The sequence below is a fragment of the Myripristis murdjan genome, chromosome 13 (assembly GCF_902150065.1).
Source record: "Myripristis murdjan chromosome 13, fMyrMur1.1, whole genome shotgun sequence".
NCBI lineage: Eukaryota > Metazoa > Chordata > Actinopteri > Holocentriformes > Holocentridae > Myripristis > Myripristis murdjan.
In genome coordinates, this window is record NC_043992.1 from 12,674,007 (window position 1) to 12,699,288 (window position 25,282).

At 42.0% G+C, this 25,282-nt stretch overlaps 1 protein-coding gene across 1 annotated transcript in view; it reads left to right on the forward strand.

Moving 5' to 3' along the window:
- lrrc75a (leucine rich repeat containing 75A) overlaps positions 1 to 25,282 on the forward strand; it is a 61,098-nt gene that overhangs the window by 26,460 nt on the left and 9,356 nt on the right. The window contains exon 3 of the mRNA XM_030067514.1: positions 7,631 to 7,743. Coding sequence (XP_029923374.1) covers positions 7,631 to 7,743 — 113 coding nt within the window. The remainder of the gene's footprint in view (positions 1 to 7,630; positions 7,744 to 25,282) is intronic.

Consider the following 25,282-nt stretch of genomic DNA (forward strand, 5'->3'; position numbering starts at 1 on the left):
CGCAGCTGGAAGTGTCTGTGCCAGCTGTGCTGTTGTGCCGTCGCCCGGCGCCTGGTCTGACAGGAAACTTGTGCCTCGTGCTTTTCACTGTATGCGAGTTTGGTGTGTTTTTCTAATAATCAAGAGTAAATCGATTCCCAGCATGTTTGATTCAGACCAACATTAGCACAATTCATTCTATGAATTCCTTTTCGCCAGCTGATTCATTCAAATCAGTCTAATTTAAAATCAGCTCATCAAGACAGAGACTGAATCGTCACACCCCAGGCTGCACTGATCCAGCCACCCCGACTCCTGAAAATGACGTTCCTATTCAGCTAAACTGCATTCTCAGTTTCATGTAATATAAAGGGAAACGGATTTTGTCGCGGATTTCATTCGTTTGTGGCATATTATAAATATGTTTGTAATCGGTCAGTACAAAATTCTCGTCAGGAGGAAGGTCTACAGACTTTCACTCCCAAGTGTGGTCCCCATGTTAAGCCATGGCGGTGTTTGATCATAATTGATGTTAGATTTTGTTGCCAAGTGAGACCATTTTGTAGATATTTTCCTATCAAATGTTGTGTTGATACGTTTTTTTCCACTGAATTCATTTCCCGATATGTTGATTAGAAATGTATTCGTGATACATGAGCAACAAATGTAATCCACAACCAGGTACACTTCCCTCTAAATGTAATTGAGAATGTCGTTCATAACATAATTTTTAGGATCCAGGCGTGCTGCCTCCCACCGATATAAGCACATTTCTTGTGTTTGCCATGAGCGCATACACTTGTGAACAATTCAAACCATGTTAAGTCATGTGCAGTTCACAAATGGGTATACACTTCTGCACATATAACTATATACAATCCTCCAGTCATGTCAGAGCTCCCAGTGTGACGGGGACGAGCGAGAACAACATGTTCCTCCGCTCAGCTGGCGAGAAATTACTCAAGTCCCCTATATCTGCGTCCATCCAATTACCAGGCAAGTGCTGATTAAGTGTATTCTCCCTCAGATATTATAAAGAACAGCCCTAACTCTCCGTCAGCTGTTTGCCAGATCCCTCGCTGCACCGAGAGAGCAGTAAGATTCAACTTATCCAAACAACTCATCTTGACAGCGGAGGAATCGCTCAGCAGTAATTGGCCAGTGCATCGGCCGGACATGCAGTGAAAAATAAGGCTCCCATTATGGCTCCATTTGTGCTATGTGGGCTAACTGTATCAGCAGGCCTGCCTCGGGGAACGGGAATAGAGAGGGAGCAGACAGAGAAATAAGAGAGCGAGGGAGGGAGATGGAGAGAGAGAGAAAGAGAGAGAAGAGGTGCTCCAGAGACCAGAGATTCATATATGTGCCTTGTATCAATAATGTAAAAGAGAGAGAGAGGGGGGAGGAAGAGAGAGGGAAGGAGGAGGCCAGAGAACATGGGAGAGGCAGAAAAGAGAAGAGCAGGAGATAAAGCGAGAGAGGGGATGAGAGAGAGAGAGAAATAAAGGGAGTGATAGAACAGACAGAGAGAGAAAGCGAGAGAGGGAGGGAGCCGTAATAAAACGTTCAAAATGCCACGGTAAAACCCATGAGGCTCCGGCCAGATGCTGCAAGTCTCATCGACCTTCGCTCTGTCGACTCAGTTCAATTCGTGAAGCTTTATTGGCTCCATGACATCACTCTTGCATTACCAAAGCAACAGCGCAAAACACCAGCACACACAAACACACACACACACACACACACACAAAGTCCAGTTTAAAATGATTAGCTTCAAGCACAGGCTCTTGGGGAAATATCTGTATAAGCCTTAAATCTTACTGTATTGATTCAACGCTGCACAGCATTAAGGGCTGCGGTTCTCAACCTGGGGTCCAGGGATCCCCAGGGGTCCTCGAGAGGGTTCCAGACGGTCCCAAAAAATTAGGAGTATTTTAATTTCATCATTATTTAATTGACTAGAAGTCAACCCAAATGACAGAATGTGTAAGAGTGACTGTTGTGCTTATAGGTTTCACTTGTCACTGTTAATCTGCCAATCTACAGTCCAGACAGTTGTGGAATAACTAAATCTTATCAGACAGGGTGCCCTGTGGCTACATCTGACCAAATACACACCCACGGCCTGATGGGGATCAGTTTGGGGCTCCTTGACACCAGAAAGGTTGAGAACCAGCTCATCAAAACGCCCTTTAAGTCAAAAAGCCGGCCTGTCACCCAACGAAGGAAAACAGTCATATTTTTAGCTTCCACGTGTATTCGAGTTCATCCAATAACTTTTGAAATCTTTTCACAAGACCGCGGCTTTACTGAGGATTTTCTACACGCACAAAGGAAACCTGCAGTCCTTCAAGTGAATCAGTGAAAACTGAGTTATGAAGTTTTCACATGACACACACTGATTTGAGGTCCAACTGTGTGTCCTGTGTGTTTTCCATACAGGAGAGACCATTTGCTCAGAGGACGTTTTGTCCACTTTTTGATTTGGTTATAGTTTTTGCTGATGTTAAGGACAGAACCGTGCCGCTGTGGATGTCAAACTGGGGTCCTGGGACCATCAGGGGTCCGTGAGAAGGTTACAAGGTGGTCCCCAGCAAAAGGAGGAATTACATATTATATTATATAAATAGAACAAAAATCTGTATGTAATAAGGTTATAGCACAACTTGGCTGCTACAACTTTTGTTTTCTCAAAACTGAACAATAAAAATATTCTCAGGACAAAATCATCTCATGTATTTTCAGGGTTCTTGACATAAAAAAAATTTTGGGGTCCACTGGGTGAGATTAACAGGTTTATAGGATACAGAAAAAACAACTAATTGAATGAATAAATCCGATATATAAGTAGAGATGGAACAAATGAAGAAGTAATAAAACCAGTCTTTTGAATCAAACAGTGAAGCCCGAACACTTGAACATGTTTTGTAACACTACAGAGCTAAAAATCAATCATCATTGTAATTTACGGCACGCACCTGTATGCAGAATGACAGAGCATTCAGTGCTACATGGAAAGCAGGAAAAAAAATTCAGATGAAAATGTGACTACATTCCAAATGAAGACAAATAAGAAACCTTGAGACTATGGAAGCTATGTGTATTTACATCTTATACACAAGATGTGGTACAGTGTGTACAGCACACACTGTACCACATCCACAAATAGAAAAATTTCATTTGACGGCATGAGGAGTGAAAGGCATTTTCCAACACTTTCCTCTGGGCATCAGTCCACTTAACTCAATTCCACTTCATTGAAAATGCTTTTCTGCTTGAAATCGTTTTTTTTTTTTTTTCCTATCTTAACTTGCTTACTCACGAACACACACACACACTAATGTGCACAATACAGTGTACTAGCCCATGGATTAAGAAATACTGTATGTTTTTGTTCATATCTCTTCTTTTCGTTGCCATCTGTTTTAGACTCAATACCTGCAAATCTGACTCACCGTCTGAATAAATACATTTAAATATGCGTGAATACTTCTCTCTCTCACACACAAGCACAAACACACACACACACACACACAGTGCAGCGCAGCAGAGCAGAGGGCTGTGGTTAATGTTAAGGCTGACGGGCAGTGTTGAAATGGTGAGCCGGTAACAAGCTGTCTTGTCCATCAACACACCATGGCGCGTTCAGTCCCCAAGCTCCTGTGTGTGTGTGTGTGTGTGTGTGTGTGTGTGTGTGTGTGTGTGTGTGTGTGTGTGTGTGTGTGTTTATTCAAATGTATCTCTGTCTTTTTGTGCACATTTGTGTGTTTTATGCGCCTTTGTGCGTACTGATTCTCTTACATGCTCATATCATAATGAGTGCGTGTGTTGTATGTGTATGTGTGTGCATTTGAGTGTGTGTGTGTGTATGTGTGTGTCCTCTTGTCATAACAAGCGTGACGCTGATGGGAGGTGTTTGTGCTAATTCTTTGCTCCACTGATCCTCAAACCCTCCAATTATGTCCTTGTGTCTTATTCCTGCCTGTTGCCTCCACACTCCATTCACCCGTCTGGTTTATTCTCGATGCTAATCTCACATGCAGCTCGGCGTCTCCTGTTCGCTCTGCTCTCCTCTCTCTTTACAACAATGCACACGGCGGGGCGGCACACGACCGGCAGCCACCGGCTAAATGCTGCCGAACATTTTTGCAGGTAGCCGGCCATCTTTTGGAGGCGCCGCTCTGCTCCATCAGCAGGAAACACGCAAAGTTCTCCACCCTGTATTCATCTGAGAAAAGCTGTGCAAGCCGTGGACTGCAGCCAGTGATCAATGCGAGGCCAACAAACAAACAAACAAACAAACAAACAAAAAGTCCAGGTTCTGTGCAGTCCCATGGTGCGTTTGTGGTTGCATTTCCGGACACAATTATGCAAACACCGGGGAGATTCCCGCCATTTCTGATAAGTCCGTGTGTGTTTGTGTGTTTCTAATAAGCCCATCAATTCTGCAAGCAAAACCATTAACAGCCCATCGACTGAAAATGTCAAAGCCATGTATCTACCGCTTGTTTATGTGCAGGATCTGTGTTTTTACTCGATGGAGAATTGTTAATGCAGCGCATAAAACCGCCACTTCAAATGCCGAGGGATATTATCAGCTGTTTGGGATTTGTTTCTCCTCCAGAGGTGATAGATCACCTATTACTTCTTACTCATTTCATTAATTTGTATATTCTTTCACCTTCAAAAATCAGAAGAATCCAGGTCATTCTCTGTGAATGATTGGAGGACAAAATTGTGTTGATGTGCAGTGTTTTTCACCCCCGATTGTTATTTATTGATTTCAAATTTGTATGTAATTTGTATGAACCACACCAAGAATAAGGCAGTGAAAGTAGCTGCTGCCTCTTTGAGAAACACTGCACTGAAAAACCTGACAGAATAAGTTGCAAAAGTGCAGCATAAAATATTTTTTTATCTCCAGAAAGCAAAATATTCATAAATCGACGCGATCGCGGCATTTATCAAAATGATCGCGAGTTTCATTTTTTTTGCCACGATGGCGCAGTTCATCATTGTGCTCGATAAAATATACGTGGGAACGCTTCCATCTGGAGAGAGTAAACTTTTCATTTGTCATCCAACCCAACTCAGCCAGCGTGAAGGGATAACAACTAATTATGAAGAAGATGAAGAGGGGGTGGAGTGGGCTATAGCGTTCAGATAATTGAAATTCAATCTGATATGTAGAAGAGGTGATAACAAAATTAACTGCTTTTTTTCTTTGTGGCTTTAATATTGCTGCTGAAATTGAAATGGGAATTCATCACTCTGCTCATCACTGGAAAATGGAGAGCTGCTGCTGTACCAGGTCACTGAGAAATGCATGTGGAGATGATGTGGGCTAGAATTTGACACGCCTCACTGGTATCATCTGTTGTTAAGGTGATTGTTCATGCTCGATGTCTCTCAATGGAGGCTCTGCAGTTGTGTCACATCTTAATGCAACATTTTCCACCGCCTGCTGCCTCCATCGTGTTGGAGTTGAGGCTGCATGGGGACAAATAGTGGCTGAATGTTAAACAGCTGAGGAATACAAACATACACCTGAAAAAGCCTATGAGCCCTCAATCCCATTTTCTCAACATTATAAGAGGAATAATTTATGTTACATTAAAAAAAAAAAAAGCATAATCTGATAGAAAATGTTCAGTGAATAATATCTAACGTGGTGTTTAGGGTCAAGCTATCTCTGGAAAACCCTTCTCATTCAAAGGCACATCTGAAAAACATCAACAAAGATGGCATTAGCATTTGAAAGAGCAACACTGGCCACATAATTAAATATTAAACCACAATATACACAAGCTGTATGTTTCCGCAACATAAACATAAGCATAAAAAAGGACATTACATCATAGTAACAGCATTTCAAATTTTCACTGATGCCAAACTTGCTGTTTAGCAGTTCTTCTCTTGAGTGTCTGTCTATTCCGGTCAGTGAACTGTGACTTGCAGCCGCTGTTCCTCTTAGTCTCTGCTTGACATATGGCGTCACAGTATTACAAGCTTTTACTTTACATTTTGCAGTATTTTCTATAATCAGTCACTTTCCTTAAAAGTTTTGATGCGAGTGTTATGCTTTGCCATATTTTATGCTGTGTCCACTGCAGGATCTGTGATGAGGGAGGCAAAGTTTGACTTCTGTGCTCGTACATGTTCATGATACGTTACGCAACAGAATAACACCAAAGAAGCTACAATCGAGCCTGGTCTTGCTTGTGAACTTGAAAGTGATATTGCTGCACCATTTCCCCACTAATATTGCCACTAATATTGAATATTAATGAGCATAGAAAAGTCCAGTAGATAAATCGGTTTCTGATTTATGTATGCTGTTTGAGCTTTGGCCGTGCAGAGATTCGACTATGGAGCAAATAATGCAGACTGGAGTTTTGTTTTTGTTTTTGTTTTGTTTTGTTTTTTTGTCCAATTTGCATAGTGTCATGCAATTGGTCTGATGGCCTATTGTTCCGAAACCCCAATAGACGGCAAAATGTCCCATTGGACTGAAGGCACATTAACCCGACGGTCCATTATCCCAAAAACAAGGTCCCATTGCTCCAAAAATCCACACTCTGGAGTTGCTGGAGTTCAGTGGCTGCTGGTGTTATTCCAGGTTTTGCATCCCTGCTGAGAAATGCATCCTCCTCTGTTTAACCTTGACCCGAGGAAGCCCCTGCCTAAACTTCACTAAATTTACAGAGTGGACATTTTTCAGAGACACTTTTTGGTACTGGAGTTTCAGAATGATGGCTGTTTGTTTTCAGGATAATGTGCTGTCACACTAATGGGCTCTCTGTCCAGTGGGCGTTTTTTTCGGACTGTTGGGTTTTAGGATAATGGGCCGATGGACTAATGGCCGGTTCCCCCTTTGGACATCGTCTTCATTTCTTGGTCTCAGTGCACCGGTTGTCCATCCTGCAACTGTATAAAGTCCTGCTCTAGCTAATGTCAATGACACAATGACAGTGCCGGCCACGTTGACATAAAATAAAATAAAGTGATATAGAACAGCAGTATCAAACGTGAACGGAGTCTAACGAATTACCAACAACCCTGACACTTACCACTTTGTCACTTCCACTACTTTGTCAAACAAAGTATACACACTTGGCACTAATTTGTGAACCGAAGATCTCATACAAATGCAGCTAATTCAAATATATATAGATAAGTTGTTTATAATGTTAACCATTTTCATTTAGAATAAAGGCAACATTAAAAAATGGATTTGGAGCCTCATTTCACAGCTTTGTTAATCACCTAATTAACTAGCATGACTAAGAGTAAAATGGTGATTTGAAAGGATTAAAGGCTTTGCAGTCTCGGTTAGATCCATTTAACATACGTTCACATACTTTCTTGTGGAGTATCATTTAATTAGTAATGAGTTACAGCTATTTGCTCTGTGAGGCGACGCTGGGGACTCCTCAGTGGACCGTCCCGGTTAGTGGCTGGTAAGCAGAACGCGGGTCTAGTCGTCACGGCACCTTCATAGTCCACGTCGTACAAACGAGGGGGCCCTTGAACTGGGACACAGCCCAAGAGTGGACCTCCAGTATGGCTGCCAGAAGGTGTGTTTCGTCACTTGACAGTCACCTGGGGTTTAGCTGATGGTTTTTGCTCTCCTGTCCCGTCTGTCCAATAGGAGGGAGACTCTTTGGGCGCCATGGAGAAGGTCTGCCGCCAGCTGACCTACCATCTTAGCCCGCATTCCCGCTGGAGGAGGCAGGGTCTGCTCAAGAGGAAGCCTCAGGCCTGGTGAGTGAGTGTGTGTGTGTGTGTGTGTGTGTGTGTGTGTGTGTGCATGTGTACGCATGCAGGCATTAGTCTGTGTATGTGTTACTATCTCGGTGTGTCATCATCTGCTGCCCCTTTGGATGTCATGGAAAAACCCAGTGATCTCTTTCTGTCTTCTATCTCTCTCTCTCTCTCTCTCTCTCTCTCTCTCTCTCTCTCTCCCCCTCTCAATTCAATGGCTTTATTGTTATGAAAGTTTCAAGAACAACCTTGCCAAAGCATCAAAGTACAATTTGTTAAAATATTGAGACAGGACACAATAACAGTACATTAAAACAACATTAAGAATACAGTATATCCTACATGTGTGTGTGTGTGTGTGTGTGTGTGTGTGTGTGTGTGTGTGTGTGTGTGTGTGTGTGTGTGTGTGTGTGTGTGTGGATGTGCTGTGTGTGTGTCTAGGTCCCTCACTGTCCTTCAGGTTGTGGTATGATGATCATTACTGGGCAGCAAGATGTGCTCTGTTCCCTTCTCCTCAAAGTATTTTTAATTTTGAGAGGTCATTCAGCTCTTTGAAATCTGAAATTACAGAGTTGAACTCATCAAGGTGACTTTTGCTTATTTGACTTTGTAGGAGGAAGTGCGTCTCTGTCTCACCTGTCCAACAGTGACCCCAACTAGGGTTTCTGGTGTCGTCCTTTTTCGGTGGCCAGGTGGTGGTGGTGGACTCGGTCAGGATCTGTCTCTGCTTTCTGTTTCTGAGAGGACAGACACACTCTGACGGTTCATCATCTCCTCTCAGGGCCAGATAACATTCAGTCTGCTGTGGCTTTTAGTTTCCCCTCTCCGTTGTTTCAAATGGTTTTCTTTACCTTGCCTGATAATTTGGTTTACTCTGGTTGGAAAGCAGTGTTGGTGTGAGGATGGTCGGAGTGTGTGTGAGGTTGGTCAGAGTGTGTGTGAGGATGGTCGGAGTGTGTGTGTGAGGTTGGTCAGAGTGTGTATGAGGTTGGTCAGAGTGTGTGTGAGGTTGGTCAGAGTGTGTGTGAGCATGGTCAGAGTGTGTGTGAGGATGGTCAGAGTGTGTGTGAGGTTGGTCAGAGTGTGTGTGAGGATGGTCAGAGTGTGTGTGAGGATGGTCGGAGTGTGTGTGTGAGGTTGGTCAGAGTGTGTATGAGGTTGGTCAGAGTGTGTGTGAGGTTGGTCAGAGTGTGTGTGAGCATGGTCAGAGTGTGTGTGAGGATGGTCAGAGTGTGTGTGAGGTTGGTCAGAGTGTGTGTGAGGATGGTCAGAGTGTGTATGAGGTTGGTCAGAGTGTGTGTGAGGATGGTCAGAGTGTGTATGAGGTTGGTCGGAGTGTGTGTGAGGATGGTCGGAGTGTGTGTGAGGTTGGACTCACACTATGCTCAGTGATATGATTATTTATGGTGAACTGGTGTTTGTTCTCCAGACATCTTTTTGAAAAGTCGTGACATTAGCTGTCTTCACGTTTACCCTTCATGTTGTCATTATACTTCACATTACTTCATATTCAAACACACACACTCTCTCGCTCTCTCTCTCTCCCATGCACACACACACAGGGACACCCATTTCTTCAAAATAGTGTTCTCTAAATGCCAGAGCAACTTTTTAAACTCCTCCAAAACAAAAATGTTTTGCCATACGCATATTTTTGTGAATACTCCCAACTATTTAGTTACACATTGGAATGAAACAGAGGAATCCTCTCTGACTTTATCCACTGGGAAAAATCACAAACATAAACATGTCTTATGAAAGAAATAAGCAAATTTTAATTAATCAAGATGAAAATAAGTAATTGCAAAAATGTGTGTGAAATATGCTGGTTAGATGAAAGTTTGTTTTTTTGTGCCTGTCCTCTGCCTCAGTTTACCTTGAGCGCTCTGGGAAGCTGCCTGGCTCATCGCAGTTCAGCTCAACCCAAATCCAACTTGGAAGCATCCAGACCTGCCACATAATGCACCCTGGTGGTGACAGATGGCAGAAAAACTGCCTTGTGGGTCGATTCTGCGAGACGTTCACTGCTGCGGGGAAGGGAGAAATCAGGAGAAATTGAAAAAAATCTCTCCTACTGAACTTTAAGCATGAGAAAATGTGAAAGTTTACAGATCAAGAGGCAAACTCATGAATGTAAAGGGTCTCTGTCTCTGACTACATTTTTGTTTTTAAAGGAGTGACTCTTTTATTGCTGTTTTTTTTTTTTTTTTTAATATCGTCACTTAGTATCGTCATTTTTAAAATATATGCCCCTAAAGCAGCACCTTGCATATAACAGACTTAAATGATAATTAAATGAAGATGAAAATTGAAATGAAGTTTTATAATTGCCTCAAGTAATTCTGGAACGCTGGATGGCACTTAATCAATGCAGCGCTGCAGCTGCTGCTCCAGGCGCGCACCAACTCCAGTCAAAGTGATTAGCCACAAAAAAGACAAGGCTCATTTACGCCGCGTCTCAGGGCAAGAAGGAGAGACCGAATCATCCTTTTGCATAGAGCAAACCCCATTAACCCCCTCAGAACACACACGTCACTCACTAATTCTCTCTCGCGCGCACACACACACATGCATCCACACACAAACATATACAAAGAAAAAGGCTTCCCTACTGATGGAAAGAGTTTAGAAACTGTTTCACCTTCATTGATTTACTCAATTAGCACGCACATCATTGCACATGTTATTTCATGTCCTGAGGAAACACATCCTAACTTTTCACCCTGAGGTCTGTTCATTTAAACAGGAACTAAACATCAAACCTACCAAGTATATCCTGACGTCTGTTCATACAAAACATGATACTGAAACTGCCATCTGCTATTGGCTGATCTTTGATCTTCTGTAGAATAAAAAAGGTGGTGACGTCACCGCCGTTTGGGGTTTCATTACTCCTAATGACGCAGCTTTAAAAAGCTTTGTGGAAGTTTAATAAAACATTTGTCTGTATATGTTTCAGAGCTCAAGGCAAGTCTGTATCCTTTCATTATCATTCATGTAAATTGCATTGAAAAAAATGTCTGTCAAAAACATAGTTCTAACTAAAATATGAATGCATTTGAAACCTGAGTCAAAGAGTGATAAAGAAGTAATAAGGAAGCCGTGGTCTAATAGGTTTTGACTGCCTGGCTGCTGAAGTTTCATCACTGTTTGAATGAGAATGTAGATCTGATCTATTTTTTTTTCTATACGGTCTTACTGTCTAGTTCATTTCTAGTCAACTTCTAACCACTGGAGTTTATGGTGAACCTTTGTGGCAGCACTTATATCAAGCTCAAAAACATATACAAGGAGATTTTTTACTAAATTTCCACGTCGCTTTAACTATGTGACAACAAACACAAAGAAACAGGAATTAAATAGCCTACTAGTGGTGAACCTCCAATTTGCCATGCAGCTTTTTCCATGCTGGCATGCACAAATTGGGGCCGCTGATGCTCAATTTGTTTGAGTCCAGGAGTTTGCTGTCAGCTCCGTGTCTTTGTGATCTCAGATCCTCTGCACAAACGCACAAATCCTCTCTCAACTTCAGCACGTCTGGCCTCTGATTCATCTGGAAAATGAGCAGAGGACACAGTGTAAACAAAGAGCACGCAGCCCAAAGGACAAACATAAAAAGCAGCACCTATCATGTGGCATTTTTGACTAATTGCCAGCAATAGCAGATCGTGGGCAGCGAGCGAGGCACCTGCACACCGCAGCGATTGAAGCCAGTGCTACATTTTGTTTTGGTCACAAACCATCCGCTTTGTGAACATGCCAAATTTCATCCCTACTATACTGGCAGCTTTAGTGTGCAGCGGGGGTGGAGGTGCTGAAGACGTTGCTCGTCTGTCCAGCTTACTCTAAACCACTCACTCATTTAAAATAATAATCCAACCTGTGCCTGAACCAGCCTCACAACACCCCATTTTCTTTTGTAGTCTTCACAATAAAATATTGCCATTTTATGTTTCTGCAAAGCAACAAACACATTGAAATGTCAGCGTTTCTGAGCCAAAAATATGTTGCATATCAACATTTAGACTTACATAGTCAATATGGTGGAGCCTGTGCACGTCACATGACCGTTACAGTTCACGTGTACGTGAATGCCAGCTAAAATTAGCTCATTAGCTACTTTAATTCACTTTGTTAGCTTCGTTAGGCACCAAAATTACTTGGTTAAGGTTAGGAAAAGGTCATGGTTAAGATTAGGGAAGAGTTCGCCGTCATGGTTAAGGTTAGGAAACGGTTTTGGTTAATATTATGAAATGTTCACTAATATTAGCTAGCAAACATAAATATGTAAAAACAAACACAGTTGTCAAACACATTGTGCCATCTACCACCCCGCCCACCCGACCTACTTACTTCATTGATCCCCTTTATTGGATAAATATATGCATTATTTCTATCTGTGCATTAATCCTAGTTGTAAAAAAAGTATAAGCGATATGTACAAATATGTGCATTAATCTTTCAAAAATATTACAACAATAAATACAGAAATAAATCACTGAGCATATGCACAGAGTATACCGATATACACCGGATGTATACTGCACTGTTGAATTATTGTAAAGCCCTAGAGGTATAAATTATTGCACAGTTAGTTAAATAAACTACGTCATGAAACTAGAAAAAGGTGACATTTCCGTGTATCCTTTGCTTGCAGAAATGTAAAATGTCAACATTTTCTCCTGTCGACCGGGCCGGTCAACATCAGCCACAACCAGGGACAGACAGCTTCACAAAAATAATACTCCCTGCTGCCAGCCCATTCAAAACAATCCCCATCATCCACAGTGTGTATATATATATAGCCTTGTTTCGGGGGCAAACGTTGTTGTAGGGTGGATTTTCACTTTAAGAGACACTTTTGTATTTGTCGCTTCCTATTTGTGGGGACAATTTCCTGCCTGTCGCTGCCAGTCACAGACACTAGGATATAAATTGGGCAAAAAGAGTGACTCTGTGGGGTCTCACATATTGCATCCCCACTTCATGATTGATGCTGAAGAGACAAGGTATTCTTAAATAAAAAAAACCTTTAGATGGACATTAGTCACAACAGGGAGATGTAGATGATGGGCGAGAGACAGCTTAACGAAGGATTTTTAATTAAGCCCTGTGTAATTGAAACTGAAATTGTGCACAAGAGGTTGCAGTTCAGTCTCAGAAAGGTCATTCTTATAGTTTTTAAGCCGAGTGTGCATCTGTTCAGTGTTTTTGTATCATTTCAGTTGATTTTTTTTAAAGCCTTAAATCTTGTAAAACACATGAATCCTGATGAAATACAATCTCTATTTCTCTCTCTGTGGTTGTGTGTGTGTGTGTGTGTGTGTGTGTGTGTGTGTGTGTGTGTGTTTGTGTGTGTGTGATCTGCCCAGCGGTTGTCTCTTGCCCTCCTCCTGCTGTGTGACACCAGGTTTACCCCGGGGATGATCTACTCTAGTGCTTTATGCTTGTATTTAAAGGGACATTTCACCCGTTATGCATATGAACCCCAGCCTTGGTATAATTCTTGCAGGTATTTTTGAATTCCAACAAAGCCGTGTTTAAATTTTTTTTATTTTTTTATTTTACCAACAAAGTCTCCCTGGGAGGACTTCAGGCATAAGGTCACATCACTCTGGTGAAAGGAAATCCCTCATGAATTTGTGTAAGACCGTGCTCTCTTTTTGATATACATGACACTGGGCCATGCAATATAGTTGTAAGTAGGTTTGGACAAACAAATTTGTTTGCCAATATAAGTTGATTCTGCTGCTGATTTATTGGACAGCAGATACAGTATTAGCCAGTCAGCGCTGTCCACCTCTGATATGATGAATGAAGCAGTTTGAATGATTATATTTTTATTGCAAAATGAATCAATATGTCTACTACAGTGTATCCCACAATATTTTAAATGATGCCTCAGAGGCTTTTATACCTGACAAGAATAAGATCCTGAACATTTGTTCTTGATTTTTTGTCCTGAAAATGAATGAGAATTTTTGTGATACTGAATACTGGCACAAAATATCAGCTACTGGTACTTTTGATCCAAAAATAACAGTCTTAGTATTGGCACTGGCCTTCAAAAACCCATGAAAACAACAACAAAAAACTAGTCGTGAGCTGCTGGACCTGCTGAACAGCCAATATGACATGATTTAGTATCCAAAATGAAAAAGTAGCTGGAGGTGCTTAACTCGTAATGTAAAAATAGATGAGTGAGGTGGGGATGCAGAAGTGAAAATATGAAGAAACAGCCCGGACTTCCCTGATGCAGATGAAGGCTGAACAAAACATCTTCATCATGGATGCAGCACGTCGACGCCCACGGTGCCGCAGAGCACCCGGACACAAGCAGAACACATGAACGATGTCAAATGAATGTATACACTGTTTTAGATTCAGAGGATTTAAGTAGGCACATATACAAAATGCAAATCAAATGGCTGTCGTAATTTGTTATTACTTTTCTATTCACGGAGAGAAGTCGTGGACGGGGGAAAAAAACAACAAGATTAACAAGACAGAAAAGGGCTCACTGTTCCTTGTCTGGCTGCCGAACAACAATTCCTTTCAATGTAGTCAACAAGTCGGCTCTGATTTTAAATGAGGCAGCTGCAGCCAGACAGCTGAATGCCAGTCCTCTTGACTGGAGCGGCGAACGGGCCCGGTTCCTCTGCGGTTTACAACCTGAGGTCCTGAACCCCCACCAAGAGCCTCAAGAGCTGTGAAATTACTCCAGCGGTGAGAAAGTGTGTAATCCCAAGGACGGCGGTGCACCGGGCAAGATAACAGGACAAGACAGTACCTGCTAAAGGGAATTATTCATCTGGTGGCCATTTTTGATTTACCTCAGACTCAGGGAGGCAAAACCTCATGAGAGGACCGTGCCGCAGAGGCTAACTCTACCTGTCAGCTTTTAAAAAAAGTACTCCAAAATTATCTTCTAATAAAGTCTAATACAAGAGATAAGACTGGAACAGAGGCCAAATTACACACACAAGACACTAATGTAGTCAGCATTTATCTGGAAAAACATGAGTTGAGGTTGAGTTCAGTGTTAATGATAAGCTAACAACGTTGTATCCTCTCTCGGTCGGTTTTGCCAAAATTTAGCCAAACTTTGGAGTGATATTCAACTTGGTACCAACGCATTCCTTAAGTCGTCTAGTTTTGTGTAACACCAATCTGTTCTTTAAATCGATTCAGCTGAACTTTTTTCTTCCTTACCGACCAGTCAGACGGTATAGAAAATGTCGGCGGAGAGCCAACGTGACGCCGTCGTTGCAAACAGCAAAAATGCCAATGGAGAGACTTTCTGCAGCAAACCCCACTGGTTCGTTAGCAAGAAATGTTGGTTAATGTTACTTCAGCCATCAGTGTCTACCTCTAAACTAGCAACCTCTTAGCAAATTAGCAAAAAATTAAAATTAGCGAGCTCTTAACATCTGCTCGGCTGTCTCCCAGGTCGGGTCTCCCACCCCAAATTAAATACAAATCAGATATGGCCGCTGTATGAATAAAGCAAAGCGAAGTGAGGCTTCGGGACCTTGTAAAATAGATTTGTTAAGCTCGATATGACACCGGCATACCAGTATCTCCTTAGGCAGTGTGGCCTTAATAATTTTGACCCATCATCCTCATAATGTTACAGGCGAGTTAAAGAGAAAATTAAAACTGTCACTCAGTGTGTCAGGCCCAACAGTCAGCAGCCACTGTTTTTCAGCAGCGGCGAGCCAAAACAGGTCGAGGAGCGCCGTGCTGCTGGAAGCACACCAGGCCAGATGCCAACTGTCAGCCGGCTAATAAACAACCGCCTGTCTGTCTCTGCTCCAGTCTGTCTCGCTCACTCCCTTTCTGTCTGTCTCTGCTCCAGTCTGTCTCGCTCACTCCCTTTCTGTCTGTCTCTGCCGGTCGCTCTGCTTTCTGTCTGTCATCCGCGAGCATTTCCAAGCGGCTCGTTTAATTTTCATGATGCTGGGAGGGAAATAATGAGGTCTTGCTTGACTCTAATATCGTCTGCCATGGAAACTCGTGACTCACTCTTGCGCACACACACACACACACACACACACACACACACTCACACACACACACTCACACACACACAGACGTCACATCAGACAATAGGACATCACCTACCTGCATGCTTGCTTGTCTTTCTGTCTAACAGCCTGCATCTTGTGTCTGTCTGTCTGTCTGCCTCCTGCTGGTTGTCCGGCTGTCTTACTGGCTGGCTGGCTGGCTGTCCGGCTGGCTGGCTGGCTGTTGTGGCAGCAAAGACAGATTTATTGGCTGCCTCCCACCTTTGCTCTGACAGGCAGCAGAGAGAGAAGTTGAGTGTTGACTCAGGATGTCTGTGCTTCTCTCTCTTGCCCTCTCATCTCCTTCGTGTCTCCACCAGACAAAGCCGAACAGGGGAAATATTGGCCTGATATATATATATATATATATATATATATATATATATATATATATATATATATATATATATATATAACTGTGTGGGAAAGAGAAGAGAGGGAAGGGAAGAGACAGGTATGCAGTTCCAAGGAATATAGGGTGTGAGCAACATGGGTCTTTGGAAAGCCGATGCCGGTGATTTTTTTTAAAGCTGATCCGCTCTGAGCGTGTGAAAAGAACGAAAGTCACACAGCGACATCAGCAATACCAAATTGTGCCAGTTTTACCTGTGCATACTGCAAAAGGAAATTGGTGCTGAGTTTTCAGTAAAATAAAAATGCTGTTTTCAAAAAATTGTTGTCCCTAAGTACAGCCCCTTTTATTTGCACGACATGCCGGTTCAGCGTCACCCTGAACCAGCACCCCATTTGTATAATATCGTATTGTATGAGAAAAAACTCATGAGTAACAGTTCTGAAAGGTGTTTGACCTGATATCAAAGATATTCAAGTAATGCAGAACAGTTGTGGATGTTTTTTTTATTATTGTTATTTTTAGGTCTACATTTACATGGGTTTTCAGTGCTGATGTAGGCTGCTATTCAGCATCAAAAATGCTGTTTTTCAATTTTACCATTGCATGCTAAGAAGGAAACACTCTTTCCATCAGAGTTGTATTGTTGTCAGGGTGGAAAAGCCTCTGAAACAGCATTTAGAGCATCATGGGACTCTAAAACTCTCCATTCAGAGGCAAAACATGTCAGTCTAAACTGGTGGTTCTCAAATGGGGGTACGTTGGAGTGCTGCAGGGGGTAAATGAGATCTTTGTAAATGTTAATTCTAAAAATATAAGTCGTGCATAATTCCTAAAATAATAAGCCTATGCTATAAGAAGTTGGTCAAATGTGTGTGTTTGTGGTTTAAATCTGCTGCCGTGGTCGTCGAGCGAAGATGTTTGTTCGCTTTGACGGGGAAGACAAGACGAAACAAGGAGAAAGAAGAGGAAAAAAAAGCAAAATATCCTCAGTATCGGGCTGATGTTTCAGACACTGATGACGCTGGATTGTATATTTTTATGTCAGCTTTTGTTTTGTTTTGTTTTTTCAACCAGTGTTTTGCACTGGTCAGCGATTACTTGGCTACAAAATAGAAGTGAAAAAAGTTTGAGATCCACCGGTTTAAACCAGAGGTGGAAAAACTAAACATAAATGGAGATTGTGAGTTGGATAGTTAGTAGTTAGTTTGTCATGATGATGTGACACTGTTTCATAGAGTACAGTTTTCAGATTTGGGATTTTATTTGTTTAATTTTCAGAAACATATACACTACATATATGAATATGTACCATAATTAACCATAATTACAACAATACAACATCAAACATGAGTTTAAAACTACAGTTTGTCAAAAACACAAATGTTATTGGAGACCCGCTCAAATGACCACCTGTGGGTCCCGGGACCTTTCAATTAAGATTGACATGGAATGCAGAATTTTTCAAGAAAGAAAGAAAGATATTTTATTTTCTTCTGGGAGGTAAATGACAAACTTGTATGTTATATACTTGTTGGATTTCTCTCTTCTGCTTTATTTTATTATACATCACGTGTTATTTTATTTTATTTGTCATCGATTTGACAGCTACAAATTGATTGATTTAAAATAATAAATCAGAAAGTAGCCTAAAACGTCCATGTGATGACTCGGGTCATGTTGATGTTAGCAGAAAATAATCCAGCCCTTGTGAGATCTCATCTGAACGAATGCGGCCCACCACCTGATGAGTCCAACGCCCCCGCCCTCAAGAAAAAAGCGCTGCTATTAAACTCCAACAAAGCTCCTCATCATGACATGACATCATGATGTCTGCCTTCAAGGCCACTTATCCACACAAACAAAAAAAATAAAACTAAAAAGGACAAGATTAATCAGCTCTTAAAGTGTATTCCCTGTAAGCATCGCTGCCGATCTGCTCAGATATCTTCCTCTCTTCTTCCTCATCCCCCTTTCTCTCGGTCTCCCTCCTGCCTCCTTTTCCTCGCTGCGCTCTTGGTACCTGTGGAAATTGCTCCTTCTGCCTACAATTTCCCACTTGATTTATTCTGCCGTCCTGTGGTGTTTAATATGTTCGACAGCTGCTTTCTTTAGAGCGTGACCTTTTTCTCTCCATCTATCCCGTCCCTCTTGACTGGTTTCCCCAAAGCAGGAAGAGGAGACAGATGCATCATTGTGTGTAAAAAAAGAAAAAAAAACGAGCTGAATTAATATTCATCGGCTGGTTTGTATGAGGATTTTCCCCTCGTCTCTTCTTCACAGGGGCTCTAACACCCTCTCTTTTCAATGCAGTATCTCTATTTTCCTCTCAGTTGAATCCACACAACAAAACGTGATATCGAATTTATTTGACTTGACTGCGTACTCGCTCTTCCTCTCCCGTCCTTAAATACAAAGGCACACTTAAACTTACAGTTTTGTGATAATGAGGCTGCGAAACTTATCTAAAAACTTCAAACAGACTCACGTGGTTCCTCCATTTCTCTCTCGCTCTTTCTCTCTTTTCACACAATTCCCTCTTTAATCCAAATCTATTCTCTCCTTCCTCGACCCCTTCTTCTGAATCACACTCTCTGCCCTCGCTCGCCTGTCACTTAGCCTCTCTCTCCTTTAACGGGCACGGCCGTGTAGTCAGCCTAGCAGCTTCGCCCCAAGGCTGTCGCTGGCTTTACAATCACCTTGTCTTTATTTGTGTATTTACATCACACCGCCAAAAACCGGGAATAACAATGCGAAGTACATTTCTAGAGAGTGTGTTGTAGATGATGAGGAGACATGAGATACGAGAATCAGCTGGAATCCAAGCTCACGCCCAATGGACTGGCAGCCTCTTGTAGTTGTGTGAATAATGATATCACCCACTGTGCATTCATTCACATTGTCCTCGCTGGCCTTCAGAGGGATAAAGACACTTTATCCAGAGCTCCACTCAATCGCTCTTTGTAAATGAATGAATGACTGTAAGCCAGTGGCTTCACTAATCAGTTTCTGCTTCATTTTCACGCATCATTTAGCCAGAAGATGAGAAGTGAAGCTCAAAACAATGTCAGGCATAATGGATGCAAACAGACTTTGCAGTGACATTTGGTGAACTTTCAAACTTACCATCTCAAAGCCAGGAATCAGAGTAACTAATTACATTTATTCATGTCGCTGTAATGGAGTAGTTTTTGTGCACGTTTTGAGTCAGTATAGTCAAGATCAGACATTTTAGGGTACATTAACATGAGAAAAGCATTTTTTCAGTTTAAGTTTCTAAAAATTAATTCAGTAACTTTTACCCTGAGGGCATTTTAAATGAGCTACATATGCAGAAGTTTTCAGTAGCAGTAGTTTCTAGTCTTCTTAACACAGCCAAAACAGTCAAAACAGACAAAAGTAACACCATGGCCGGTGGACAGGCAACAAGTGAAACTTTCATATAGGCGTACGCTGATTGAATTTCTGCTGGTTATGTTGCTAGGAAAAAACATCAACTCTAAAATGCTTTTACGGGACACCTGAGCCGCAAAAAACAGCATTCGCTGTCATGCCGGCAAGATAAGTGTCCTCACGTGGCGTGTGCGTGCAGGTGCCGTTCCCGACAAAACAGCCCAGCACTTTTCACTGATTAGCTCTCCCTCTCTGCTTGGAGGTGTGCAAATCAGTGAAATCAGCTGCTGTAGTGTTTGGGTCGGGATAAAATCCTGCACCAGTCAGCCATGTCCCTTTGAAATGGGCGTTTGACGATTGCCCACTCAAGCAGGAGAAGCTGAGAATAATGTTTCCTGGGTGGCAGAGGTGAGACGTTCCTCTGCACGTGAGCCGCGCTAACGAAGCAGAAGTCCGCCGCACCTCTCGCTCCCTCCGCTCTGCTCCTGCAAACCTGGTTGCACAGGAACAGAGGAGGAGAGGGGGGTTCTCGCCTCGGTCACAGGGAAGAAGGGAGGAAAGACAAGGCATAAGGAGACTTAACGTCAACTGTGCACACACACACCAGCCGATAGGGTGAAAATTTACCAATCCAAAATACAAACCAGCCCATCACTGCTTAGTAAATGTTGCCCAAAACATCTCTCTCCATAGATATGAATGACGTTTCTCTAGATGTAAAAGTGTTTTCAGACGTTTTATGCTGCTGCTTTAAAAAAAAAAAAAATCCTTGGTGAAATGTTGTGCCCACCTGGACCCACCTGTGTGTCCCACCACAAACATGAATATTAAGATTAACAAGCACACCTGTGTTTGGTTCAAGATGAGTTATTGCGCTGAATTCATGAAACGACGTACCGTAAAAAGAAGAAGAGCAGTCGCTTTGACCGTGACCATGTTTAGATTTAGCAATTGTCGCTGGACATTTTGATATGTAGCATTTTGCATGTTTGATTGAAACTGTGGAAATGAACACAGAAAGACAGAACCGTTTAAAGCTTGTGCGTCTTGGACAGGGCAGAGCCGCCTTTTCGAATGTCGTAGTGAAAAAGTAGAGGCCAAATCGCTACGAGAGCTGAATGATATATTGTTATTATATTGTTATCTATATATTAACATGCAATAAATTAATATCTCAAAAGGCAACAATATAAACAATATCAAATTTAGAGTTAGGGTTAGCCTAAGACAGTCTCAAAAAATATTTTGTGACGGGAACTACATTTTCTATGTCCATTTGAATTATTATGTTGCTTGATGAAGAATGCTTAATTTTCTCTGTTGTTACACTTAAAATACCGTTGAAGCATTGTGTCGAAGCAGAGGTTGCAGCCTTTTTATTAAAATTTGAATGCACATCAATAAGACACATCAATAAAATGCTTGAAGTAACTGCATTTGGTATTATTATGCTGTTTATGAAGAAAGCTTAATTTTCACTGTTGCTACACTTAAAATTTCAAGTAAGTGTGAGCCCATGGTCACATCGTATCGCTATCGAGATATGCAGCATAAATATCAAAGTGTGAATCTTTGTCCATGCTTCGACCCTGGCATGGCTAGATTCTGCAGAAGACGTTGAAAACACAGACATATCATGTGCATGATTGTTAAAAACAGTGAATAAACACGTTGAGTAGCTGAATCACTGTATCTCATTTCCTCCATGACTGAACACATAAACCTCGTCCAACCTAGCAACAGTAACTAAGGGAGGCGGGGCTTAGGATCGGTCAATTGATGTGCGAGAGCGACCGAAGAGGAAGATGAGAGAGAGGGACAACATGCGGAGGTGTGCAAGGTGTGCACGTCAGCTGATGTCCAGATTCCCCTTCACGGCTGAGGCAGATGGAGCTGAAATCAATGAAAGATCGCAGCTCTCACCTGGACTCACCTCGCGCGTCTATTTCAAGAGACAAGTGGGTGGTTCCAGATATTTCAGAGGCAGAGATCCAGGATACAAGCAGAGACGGTACACGTGGATATCTGCATATATTTACCGAGGAGTGAATCACATACAGATGAAAATAGAGGCAGCCGGGAACAGACCGAGGGAGGATGACAGTTACAGTGCACGTGGATGGAGGTGAAATGTAATTAAGGCCGTTGTCGAGGAGCTCAGGCAGAGGCTGCAGCGCCAGAGGTGTGACGTGAATCGCACTTCAGATCACATGTGGCCTGAAAAGACTAGATTCCCTGTGCTTTCTCTTTTTTTCAGGCCTTAGAATGAACCTGTCACATATGTGAAGAGCTGGCTCACTGCCTGTCTGAACATATTGTAAGAGAGTGTGAGATCACTTTATAGATGTAGATTTATGAGTGCTAAATGGAAAAGTGACTGATGACTGATGCGATGCTCTGCTCAATGGGGTACATTAAAATCAGCTTGGAGGGAACAATCGTCCAAATCCTGTGTTTTTATTTAGTTATGGTGTCCAAATAAATTTCTTGCTTGACGTTTAGCACCACAGTCTAATATCAAACGCCGCACTCTGTTGATAGCCATGAAGAGGAGCGTTAATAAAGCGAGGAAGAGGAGAAAAACATGTGAGCCGGAGAGAGAGACGAGGTGATCTGGGGTCAAGCGGAGGCAGGGAGAGCTGAGGGAAAGGTGATACAGATGTGATGCGGTGAGCGAGAGAGGAGCCGGAGGTCGGCTTTATTTGTGTGAATACATAATTTGTGTAAATGTCTCAAATTATTTCAGTCGTGCCATGGCAAACTGTGACCTTGGCGCTGCCTTGTCTCTCTGCATGTAACCGCTGGTAGTCAGTGAAAACTAACTGAGCTAGACTTTTTTTTTTTTCCTCCCCCAGCTGAGGAGAAAAGAAACACAAACATAAAGGTTTCCACTTTCTTTATTTAGGTAAGCTTATTCCCATCCTATTCCATCGCCTCACCGCAGCCCCGGCTAACACGTTTCTTGTGGGAAAATCGGAAATGTAAGTGACGGTGAGAGCAGGGCCAAGTCATCGTACTGACTTAGAGGTAAAGTTCACCTTGCTGACATTTTCATTTATGCACTCAGAATAAAACGTAGGGACTACGTTTTTAGAAGAGTTTCTTTCTATGTGTAATTTTTCCTGTGCAATTCTAAATTGTTTGCAAGTAAAAGTAAGCATCTAAAATTTTATATCGCAATATTGTGTCAGGGCTGAACAAAATTAAGAACCCAAACGCACGACTCCAAACAAGAGTTCTAAAGAAAAAACTTTTAATAATAAAGTAACAACTTAAATATCCATACAAAGTGACAACAGAAATATACTATGACAAAAGTATCAACGGAAAATCTCTCTTAACGAGGAATAACAAACAAAGGCAAGGCAAAAGTATCAAAGAAACAAGAGAGCAAAACAATGACAAAACAAAGTAGCAACGGAAATACAAAACCTGACTTGAGACTTGACGTGACGTGACAAGGATCATGGACGTGACGTGATAAAGCAGGACAAAACAAGACGAAGCAGGACGAACTCGCACAGGACAAAGGGAAACACGGACTATCTATACACACAAGGTAATGGGGAACAGGTGGAAACAATCAGGGCGTGGCAGACAATCAGACTAGAGGGAAACACACAAGGGGAAGGGCAAGTGACCTGACACAAGAGGAGAGTGGGATATCAAAATAAAACAGGAAGTCACGAGACAAGACACAAGAACAAAACCTAACAAAACAAAACATAATTTTCATGGCATGACATATTGTGCCGCTTAAATACTGCGATATTTGATATTATCACGCCCCCTACACACACACACACATCAACCCAACACAAAAATCAGTTTAATTTTAGACTAAATTATTATTCTAAAACCTCCTTAAATCAATGTTGTATGTGCATGAACTGCACGTTTGCCAGAATCGTCATGTGTGTAATCCAGCCAGACACGCCAGACACGTTGAAGCCTGTCTGGGTGGAAGTCAGAGGAAACACCATGGACAAGTCGCCGGTCCATCACAGGGCTGGACTTGGACATGAACAATAAAAAACTGAGTGTAAATGTGTAAATGTAAAGGCACTGTACTGGAAGTCACTTCTTTGGAGTGAGTGCAGTTGAATTGCAGCAGCAGCTTCAGGCTGTTTCTGCTGCTCCGCCCGGTCCCTGTATGCTCTGATTAACTGCATCTCTCTGATTGAGCTTTTGCTAATTAGTTAAAAGAGCTGCTGCTGTGATTGATCAGAATGTAAACCTGAACCTGTGAGTGGACTGAAGTGGAGAGTGTTTTCCACTGTGCACTGTAATGTATTGATGCTGTGATGAAAACAAAAAAAAAGCAAAAAACAGTACCACTTCCCCTTTACAAAGGGTTTATGAATGGTTTATAATTAGGTTATTAGCTTGTAAACGCTTCATAAATCATTAATAAACGATCATAAACAAGTTATAACAGGCTCACTATTTGGCAAGATCAAGTTACTGCTGCACTGCAGTTATTCTGTTAATTCTAAGATCTTGCTAGTTGCTTAGATTACTTTACATGATATTGCCAAATAGTGAGCCTGTGTCTGTTTATAAAATTTGTGTTATAACTTGTTTATGATCCTAATTAATAACCTTATAATAAACCATTTAAAAAAAAAAAACAAAAAAACATTTGTTTGATGTGTTATCACATGAAGATATGTTTCTGAACTCGTCTCTCGGCCTTTTCCCATGCCTGATCCCTCTCTCCGTCTCTCCGTACTCTTCCCAGCTCCGTACTCTTCCCGTCTTCCCAGCCCCACACCGCCCCGCTCGCTTTAAAGCAACAAACAAAAAAGAGGCAAAACTAGTAGTGTGCAAATAAAAAGCAGATGAGATGGTGAGAGAGTTCAGCCCGCTGATGATGTGTTTGGCCTCAGACCAGAATCCCACGGTGGAGAGAGAGAGGGACACACCTCCTCTCCAAACCAAGGTCACTCACCCCGGCTAGAGAGTGACCAATAGCACGGCGGGGCTGAGATCTGTGCGCAACTCCCAACATGTTTTCAAAAAAGGATATGCTGGGTGTTTCATATGAGACGGTGACATACAGTCACCTTGTGTGTTTACGTTGCCGTGGTGTTACATGTTCACGTAACTCATGGCTCAAATTCCCTCCAGAAGGTGGAGAAAGTTTTATAACTCTGGGGCCAATACAAGACGCTGATCATGCACTGTGAAGTATCAAAAATATACAGCATGTGCATCACCAGTCTTTCTCAATTTCTGCAAGATATTTGGTATGAACACAGGAATTTAACACTTTCAGCACATAAACAAACGTGCAAAGCAGATTATGCCAAACAACAAGTCCCAGTGCCCATTTTTATTCATTTAAATACAATTATTTGTGAAAGTACAGACTAGGGCTGCGCAATCTTGTAAATAAATCAAATTGCAAATATAGTGACAGATATTGCAGTTGTGACAGTATTTGTGATTTTAGTGGGAGTGGTCATTTTTGCATCGTAATTTCCATTTTAACTGGGAAAAAACTAGTAAAGTGAGGATGGTGTCATTTTTTTGCTGGAGTCTGCACTAAAGCTTCATGTCTTTTAATGTTTGGAGAATGTGATTTGTATTGGTCATGGTACTCTGTCACATTTAAACTGTATCCAGAAACTGCAGCTGCTGCGATGTGGATACTGCACTTATCTGAATTGCCATTTCGATACCATTTTGATTCATTGTGCAGTCGTACTGCAGACGCCACCTGCAG